The sequence below is a fragment of the Halichoeres trimaculatus genome, unplaced genomic scaffold, assembly GCF_033239565.1.
Source record: "Halichoeres trimaculatus isolate MK-OKI-2021-1 unplaced genomic scaffold, fHalTri1.1 fHalTri1_scaffold_13, whole genome shotgun sequence".
NCBI classification, from domain to species: domain Eukaryota; kingdom Metazoa; phylum Chordata; class Actinopteri; order Labriformes; family Labridae; genus Halichoeres; species Halichoeres trimaculatus.
In genome coordinates this window covers 29826416-29836104 of record NW_027437191.1, presented here as the reverse complement: position 1 = coordinate 29836104, position 9689 = coordinate 29826416, and the positions used below count along the sequence as shown (strand labels likewise).

Below are 9689 nucleotides of genomic sequence, written 5' to 3'. Positions count from 1 at the left end.
CTAGCATTACAAACATGAAAAACACTAGAAAATCTTAAAATACCAACTGCAGTAAAATACAGAAGAACCCATAATGTTGTTGCATTACCTGCATTACTCATTTTAGTCAAATGGTGAGGATGAAGTCAGTTTGACATATATCATCATGCCTGAAGAGAGAAGAATCAAAGTGTTTAAATAGTGCTCCTATAGTGCTCTGCAGCTGCACCTGTCTGCTTAGTTTAAAGGTTGTGCTTCTAACTTGAATCAGTTAGGTGATATTTTAATTACATTTGATACAAAGTCCATTTCACTTTTTATTTGTCAACAGAGCCATCTGGGAAAAGCGTTAAGCATCAGCTGAGTTTTGTCCCTGAGCCACAAGTTGGAAATGGTTCAAACACAATCTCTGTATGAAGTTTTGACAGTTTATTGTGAGAATGCTGTCGGATTAAAGCAAAGGTGTTCAAAGCATAAGAGGGCTTTGTAGAACAGACCTAACAGTCACTTCTTAGGAAAGAAAAAACTACCACAGAACAACTTTCGTAACTTAGAAACAGGAAAAAGTGGCGAGAAGTGCTCTGAAATCGAGGTCAAAGTGCAAAAAAAGCCACAAAAACCACCTAAATGCACTTTGACCAAAAGTGTCAACACCAACAGGAACACAACTAGAACAAGTATATTGTGTTTTACTGTGTCCTAAATGCATGATGGTTAAAAGATGCACAAAAAGTCCCAAAGAACGCAGATGTTATCATTTTGTCAACGAAGTGGTTTCATTACCATTGACCTCATTGCTGTGTGCAGCCCACAACCTCTAACCAAAACAGCTCAGGATGCTTTTTGTGGTACAAATGTACAAATGTAATTTGTTTTTTTTCCCTATTTTTTTCCCATAATTTTGTTTTGTGTCAACAACTCTGTGGCTGCTGTTATCACAACACCCTGACTGAAAACTTCACTGTCTTGAAAAGGACCAATATTAAGAACTCAGAGATCAGCGCACCAGACTGTCACCTAATCTTCAAGCACTTTAAGGGGAATTAAGCATTAACTACTTACTTTCATAGGTACTGACCGAATTCTGTTGAAAGTACCGAGTACCAATTCACATAGAAATTAAAAAGGTACCATGTTTAGGTACCTAAATGCATCTTTGTGACTGTGAGGGAGTGGAAGAGTAGTAGATTTTCCATACTGGACATGAACACAGCATTACAAGGACAAATATGTTAAATTGAAAAAAACTTATTTATTTTATTATTAAACAAAGTGATATCTTTACCGCATAAACACAAAAAAGTACCCAAAATTGGTACCTCTGAGTACCAGTACCAACCAGGCATCGGTACCGTATTGTTTCAAATGTGACAGGAGCCCACCCCTAATTAAGACTGGAGGCCAAACTTGAAAAAAAAAAAAAAAAAAAAAAAAACACAATGAATAAATAAATAGATAAATATTTTTGAATATTTATTTATTTTTTATAAATATTTATTTATTTATTTTTAAAATGTATTTATTTACTTATTTATTTTATAAATATAAATAATTTATGCATTTATTTTTTGTTAAATAAAAATATATATTTTTATGTTTTCATTTATCTTTGATTTCTCATTTTTTGTTTATGTTTCAGTCAAACTTCTCTGTAAAGGTCTCAGTTTTCTTAGGACCAGAAGAAAAGAAGCAGCACCTATATACATGTACCAACTTCCTCTGGCTTCTTTTCTTCTTCTTCTTCTTAGGAGGCCAAAAACATTTCTGTCACTTCAGCCCTAAAAAAAACTGGACGCAATAAGTTACACAGTCTTTTTTTAAAAGTAGTAATTAATGATTTTCACTAGTTATCTATTCTGTCATGTTGGTAATACTGCTCATTAAAATAAACAAACTATGATATATGGTCCCTGCTCCCCATTGACCTTATTATTACTTCATGATCTATGTGCATCAGAATAAATGTCACTAAAAAATAAATGAAATACAAGTTCACAGCATTTTTGACTGTGTTAGTAATGTTGAAAAAGTCTTAGAGCAGGAGATTTTACTCAGAAATCATTCAGGAAATGACAGCGGACTAAAAAAAAAAAGAAGAGGAAGTGGTTTCAGCCTCTCTGTGAATAAGGACGTGTTGATGAACTCAGACAGTTATTAGTGAGAGAAGAAGAGAGACAGAGGATCAGGATCATGGAGTTCAGATGGATTCAGATCTCTTTATTTCTAACAGCACTGCTTCACTTCACAGGTAAGAAGATTTCTATCACAGTTACTCTGTCAGCCTTTTTTTTTTTTTTCGGTCTCTGACACGATGATTTTGTCATTATCTCAATAGCTGGATTGCAAACTCTCCACCGCATTGTCAGAGCTGGAGATGACGTCACTTTGTTTTGTGAGAATCTGATCAGAAATCAACCTGAGTGTAGTTATACTACCTGGGTCTTCAGTGATCCAACAAATTCACCAGCAGTGGAGCTGGTCGAACGAGGTGGTGTAAATGCTGGAGCTAAATCAGACAGACTGAAAGTTACAGCAAACTGTTCTCTGATCATAAAGAACGCCACAGAGAGAGACATTGGACGTTATACTTGTCAACAATACCCAACCAATGAAAAACAAGAACCTGATGCTGTTGTTTTTCTGTCTCTGCTGACCAGTGAGTATTTCTCTCATCATGCTTTCAGCTCATTCACACAGAAAACTGAAACATCACAATAATTATGATCACAGAGCTCAGCTTCATTTGACTCTTTCTGTCTTTCTGACCATATCTCCATCTTCAACAGTGACTGAGACAAAGAGAGATGAGGACAGGGTGACGTTACGCTGCTTTGTGAGGACGTATGAACAGTTTACACTCAAAGTGAAATGGGTGTTGGAGGGTAAAGACATGAGTGGACATCATCATTGTTTGACGACATCATATCATCACTGCTACACTGATGTGACCTTCCCAAATTATCACCGCGTTTTGAAACCAGGACATAACTCCCTGCAGTGTGAAGTGTCTGTTAATAACAACAAACAGTCGTTTCCCTTCAAACTTCAGTCCTCAGGTGACAAACCAGGTGAGAATATCATCATCCCTTTAAAGAGGCTGTGAGGAGTTTGAAAGTGATCTAGAAAAAGTCTCCCTTCTAGATATATGCCAGATTGTAATCCACTCTTTAAAATGAGATTATCAGCACCAATATTGCTGTTGCTACTTCTTAGCTTCCAGGTCGGGCAGGACTGGATTGATTGGCTTGGTCTCTATGACAACACCACAGCGGCTGACAAAGTTTAGTAGGGAGGAGAGATTTTTACGACTAATTTTGTAGTGATGATGGACTCTGGAGCCTAACTGTCAGACAGTAAAAGGGCAGAAGAAAGATAAACAGGAGAGAGATAGAGCACGAGCTAAAGGCTAAAAGGGCTAAACTGTTTGTGCTAATGTTGATTCCAATCCACAGTCAGCAGTTATTCTGTAGTGGTCTGTTCAAACTTGAGAGTCTATCAATAAAATGAAGAGTGAGGTTACGTTAGCTCTGATTGGTAGATGACTGGCAGGACATAACCAGGATTTACTAACGTCACACATTACAGACATGTCTTTCACTGCAAAAAGCTGAAATTTTATCAAGTGTTTTTGTCTTATATTCAGTAAAAATTGTCCAGAAAAATGTCTTGTTTTAAGTTATTTAAAGACAAAAATGAGGTTTGAATAGCTTGTAACAAGTAAAAAATAATCTGCCAATGGAATAAGAAAAATTTGCTCAAAAATTTGCTTGAAATTAGAATAATGTCTCAATACAAGTTACTTTTCTCTTTGTTCCATTTGCAGAATTTTTTTTTACCCAGGTGAATGTCGCTCATTTCAAGTCTAAAAATACATTTTCTACTGAAAATAAGACGAAAACACTTGATGAGATTTCACTTTTTTGGAGTGTAGAGCACTAACTGACAGCTGCACTAAATATAAACCACCACTGAACCACTTCCAAACTGACAGTGTTTACTTGTTGTCACATTAGCCAACAGATACGTCGGAGCAAGCTGCTGAAGATACACACGCATATTGAGCGCAGAAGCAGTGTTTAGCTCCATTCATTCAGATGAGTTAGCGTTTTTTAAACACTAAATTCAACCTGTTATCAGCATAAAAATGTCCGGTTGTTCAGTGGTCAGTTTTTAGAAACAATACTATACAAAAGAAGCAACATCTATCGAGTTTTGACCGTCACAGAGCAACCGGTGTTTTGGAGTTAATAGCAACGATGCTAACTGATGACTCTCAGCTGACAGTATCAGTGATTAACGGCCGAAAGCCACCAGTTTAGAAGGTCACACTTTACACTGAAACACCAGCAACATCTGTGGGTGAATAATTAACTCTGGACGTAGTTTTCTGATTCTGTTATTATAAACCGGGTCTCAGACTAAGCAGTCTGTGTGCTTTTTTGGTCTGGGAGGGTTTCTGATTTATTGTCACATGTTTACGTCCTGGTCTGTCACAGTCTGTTAAGTGACCACAGATAATGCAGTCATGAGCATCGAGAGACAATTGCGTGTTTAAATTCCTCTCTGGGTACACGCCGGATTTCTCCTCTAAAAACATCTGTCCACCTAATATTTGTCCACTCACTGCTATTTCACAAACCTGGGAGCCGTTTACCATCCGTATAAGTGCTGGTATTTGGTTTAAAAATGTGTTTTTTGGTGGTTAACTCCTCCACATCAGTTGACAAACCATTATACTATGCCGTGCTTCTGCACCCAAGTTGCCTGCGCATCCGGCATTGTTGATAAACAAATAATCCCTCTATAGCCGGCTGCTACAATGTATGCTTGATGTCCCGTTTCAAACTGTAGAGCTACATAACTGTACTGATAAATACCTAACTTCACAGTGTTGTATCCAGTAAAAAGCTTCTTGAACAAAGATTTTTTTTTTCGGTCTACATTTGATTAAAAAAAAAAAACACACGCCTCGCTAAAGGTAATTTACGACAGTGTGCGGAGACTCCAGGCCACAAGGTGGCGAGGGAGCGCAATCAAAACAGATCCTCCTCACAGCATCTTGAAAGTCACTTTAACATTTACCTCAAAGTGATGCTGGTTTTGAAGATTTTAAGTTGATTTGTTTCATTCATTAAGGTAAGGACAATAACCGTGCTAAAACAAAATCAGCAACGGCTTCATCAACCTCGTCTACGCAGAAAACATCAAGAACAACAACAGAAGCTCCTACAACCTGCAATGCTTCAGATGGTAAGGATCCAAACTCTACTCTCTGTGTATGTCTTTCACGCTCTTTTCTTTTCTCTGGATCATCAAGCACTGCAACAAACTGAAATCTCATCAAGTGTTTTTGTCTTATTTTCAGTAGAAAATGTCTTTTTTGACTCAATATGAGCCACATTCTCCTGATCAATCCAGAAAAAATGTCTGATTTCAAGTTATTTGAAGATAAAAATGAGGTCTGAATTGCTTATTTTGATAAAAAAAAATGAAACGAGAAAAGTTACTTTTATTAAGGCATTAATCGAGTTGCAAGCAAATTTTAGACGTCAGTCAGACCTCATTTTCGTCTTTAAATAATTAGAAAAGAGACATTTTTCTGGACTGATCAGTTGAATGTGGCTCATATCGAGTATTACAAGACAATTTTTACTCAAAATAATAAAACACTTGACAAGGTTTTGCTTTTCCTCGGTGTGCAAGGGTTTAAGGACAGACATCTTTTCCAAAATGCCTTCAACACCTTCACTTTTCTTTTCCAGGATGGCTGTGGTTGTACATCACTGTCCCTGTGGTGCTTTTAGCAGCTCTTCTCATCATCATTGTGATAATCATCACCTGGAAGAGAAAGAAAGGTGATGACACTGAAATCAACCAACATTTTGCTGATCTTTATTTTGGAAACTCATGTTTCTTCTTCTTTTGTCGGACAGGGAACAAAACAGTGACGAACGACAACGCTGTAAGTTCAGAAAGTTTTTTTCTCCACCTCATTTGCACAGCAGAGATCAGGAGGAGAGATAATAGTCAGTGCAGTTAAGAGCTGCTGCTGCAGAAAGGCTAGGGGAAATGATGAGAGATAGGTATCTACAAATACACTTTGTCACTGTGATAGATGTTTATCTTATCCTGTTTGGTACATATTCAGAAACTTTAAGTAAAAAAAAAAAAAAAACGTACTTGAGTTTAGAGAGACTGTACCAGAGCTGCACCCACTCAGATGCTCCTGCAGGTTAAACTGCATCGATCCAACAGTTAATAACCTTTGCTGGAATCTGACAGGATGATGGTTTGTGCTTGTATGTCTTGAGTTTCTTGGTTATTCTTTGTGTTTCTTGTGTTTGAGTTGTTGTTTGTTTCCTGTTCCTTGTAGTTTTGATTTGTTTCTTGTCATATGTGGGGCTTATGTTTGTTTATGTATGTAGTAGCCACTACATACTACCTACTGCTTTTGCATGTAGTATGTAGTATGACTGTTGTGTTGGGTCTGTTTTGTAGTATACCACTCTGGTTTCCAGTCTTGGAAGGTGGAGGTACTAATGATGTTTTTTTGTTTGTTTGTTTGTTTTTTGCCTTTAATATAAATATACAAAACAAGCTATGGGCAGATCTTGGCATTTAGTTATTTTGTTAATCATATCATAGCAGAATCATCATTCTTGATTTCTAATCTTACACCAAAAGTTACATCATTGGCTGAAAATAAATCTGTTTTTTTTTTTAAATTCTATTTTAATAGCTGATGGAAAAACCACTTCCATATAATCCACGTATGGTTAAAAAAAGGGAAATTAGTCTTTTATATGGGCTTTAATGAATTTGTAGAGGTAAACACCTCTTTCACGACCAGAAGTGACAAGATTTTCTCTTTTCTTTCTCATCATTTTACTTCTGTCTCACGAACCATCTAATGTTAGTGTTGTTGTATTGTAGTTGTAATGCCAACTCATTCCAGTAGATGGCGGTAATTCACCAAAACCTTCCACTAGCATTAACTGACAGCGTCAGCGCTGTACATTGTGGGAAACAGTATGCCAGGTAGACTGGTCCATTGCATACTGAGCAATTTTCCTGAATCAGTAGGGTATCCGGGGATTTTTGGCAGATTTTGCAAGTTTTGCAAGTGCCAGCAAATGATGGGTACCTCCGCCTATTAAGAGAAGGGCATGTGACAAACAGCGCTGTTAATTCATTGTGCTTTCAGATCGACGGACACACAGTCAGTCTTCTGTTTGAACTTAAAGTTCATGAAGTAAATTTATTGTCTTAACATCCAAAAGGTCAGTCCAGGTCCAGGCAGTCAGAGAGAATTCAAAATCTCCCCCAATAACTTGGACATGAGTCAGGACTGAACTCTGTTTCAGGACTTAGCTACAAGACTGGTCCTTAAACACTCTTTGTCACACCATGTCTGAACTAAATCAAGGAAGTCTTAGAGGTGTAATGATAAGTCAATGTGGCACCAGTGTTTCATTTTGAGCGTAGAACGATTTTTACTATTCACAATAAGTTAACCTATTTTATAGTCTATACAAATTATGTTGTTCCCATATTTTGAAGACACTTAAAAGTGAATCCATCAGTTAACTGCATGCATCTTACAACATGTCTCCATTTCTGTATTTCTGTAGGTTGAGGGAACTCTAAGCACATCAAAAGAGCTTCTTCAAATAATAAAAATAAAAAAATCTATAAATAATCATCAGTGTTGCAGGCTGTTTATCCTCTGAGAATAGACCAATAGCAGAGTGTGTTTACAGCCTTTAGAGTGTGACAAAGATGAAAAAGGGAAGTGAAATAAAGCAACTTGACTTCATCTGAACAGTATCACTCTATGGTTGATAAAATCAGATACCCAAGAATAAACATCCCCCATAAAACTAAGATAAAACTTTTGGACGGTTTAAACAAGGTAGAAATAAAGAAAATAATAGGAAAAATGACTCTGAGAGAAAGTAGAAGTCAGTTAAAATGTTTTTTCCTCTCTTCACAGGTTGATCCTGAAGAAGGTGTCGCTTACGCCTCCATCAACTTCACCAAGAAGAGCAACGGTCAAGCTCAGGTGAGATTTCTGATTGGTCAAAGGGATGATCGTTGTGGATAAAAGATATAATAACAGCACACAAAATTGAAGAAAGATGGTTAATTTAAAAGCCAGAGCTCATGTGTGGAATGTATTACAGCAAGATGAGACTTTAATTCTCAACCTGTTCGTCTCAGTTGAAATATTTAACCCTAATTAAACTTTTAACACTTGATCACTTAGGAAAACTTTCGGCTGGAAACAAAATCTTGTTCTAGCAAGATCACTATCTTGCAGGAATAAATATTTGTTGAAACTAAATAAGTTTTATCTTGTGTGTACCATGATTTTCGTGGGTATTAGTTGTCATCCTTTGCGTAAAATGAAGTTATCATGTGTGAACAAGATGTAGTCTTCTACCTTGTGCATTAGTATCTTGTCTTATGATAAAGTAATGAGAACTAGACATTTCCTTTTAGACGTAAGTTATCATCAGACACACAATAAGAGTGAAAACAAGACATTTATCCCGTGAGAAGACGTTTTGATCTTGTTCACACAAGATAATAAGACTCAGGAAACAAGATTTAATCTTGTTTGAGATGACAATCTTGCAGAATAACTTCATTCTTTTAAAAAATTTATTCTGGGCTCATCTACGTATTATGTTAATAAATTTGTATCCACCTTTTAATCTAGAGAATAAGTAACTATCTTGTGCACACAATCTCATTATCTTTTTGGACCAAGATGATTTTATTGTAGGAACATGTGAAAACCAGATAACTTTTTTTGCACAAGATAGTTATCTTGTCTGAACAGGTTTTAATATCTTGTTCATACATGATTATTATCTTGTTTAACCAAGTAATCACCTTTATAAGCAAGATGATTCTCCTGTGCAGATCTTGGTATTGTAGGAACATGTTTAAACCAGATAATAAACTTTTTGCACAAGATAGTTATCCTTTTGGAACAGGTTTTAATAAGAGTGCACACACAAGATTATTATCTTGTTTGAATAAGTTATGACTTTAACGCACAAGATAACTATCTTGTACTCATTAGATCTTTGTATTGAGGGAACACTTAGGAACCAGATGATAGCTTATGGGCGCAAGATAGAAATCAGGTTTCACTAATGTTTATTATAATCACAAGGCTGTTCATAAAGAACAATATATTTACTGTTACACTTACACTCAGATAAGATGATGTTCCTTTTTGCTCAAGATCCCATCATGTTGCACACATTTTCTTGTGCTGTTTGCATCATAATGTTGCATTTGCTTGTATTGTTTATTAATTTGCTGTCCTGTGCTAAATGTTATTTCCCAGGTTGTGGGCAAAGGTGATGATAATGAAGATGGAGTAGTGACCTATAGCACTGTTAAAGCCTCCACTCCTCCTTCTGCTGCTGCTGCTGTCGGCGCCTCTGTTGATCCCAACAGCCTTTATGCTACTGTCAACAAAGTGAAGAATTAACAGACCAAAGTAAAGTCACCTCTCGTGTTGTGACAGGTATTGTTTAAGCTATTGTTGGCTTCGTTTGGATCTTGTTGACCAGAAGAAATTTAAACAAACTAATGCTAATTAATGCCATCAGGAATTTAAATGTTTGAACTTTTCTTAGCTGAATGTCAAATTTACAGGAAGTTGATTGGCGCTACTTTTTAGTGGTTTTGTA

General features: G+C 36.4%; 1 protein-coding gene across 1 annotated transcript; it reads left to right on the top strand.

Annotated features, from left to right (window-relative positions):
• The first annotated feature begins 2169 nt into the window (after positions 1 to 2169).
• LOC141801626 (uncharacterized) lies at positions 2170 to 9487 on the top strand. The gene is made up of 8 exons (XM_074684744.1): positions 2170 to 2227; positions 2766 to 2861; positions 2961 to 3047; positions 5116 to 5229; positions 5742 to 5834; positions 5913 to 5941; positions 7973 to 8041; positions 9341 to 9487. The coding sequence occupies exons 1-8, from the start codon at positions 2170 to 2172 to the stop codon at positions 9485 to 9487; spliced, it is 693 nt and encodes a 230-aa protein (XP_074540845.1).
• Positions 9488 to 9689: the final 202 nt, after the last annotated feature.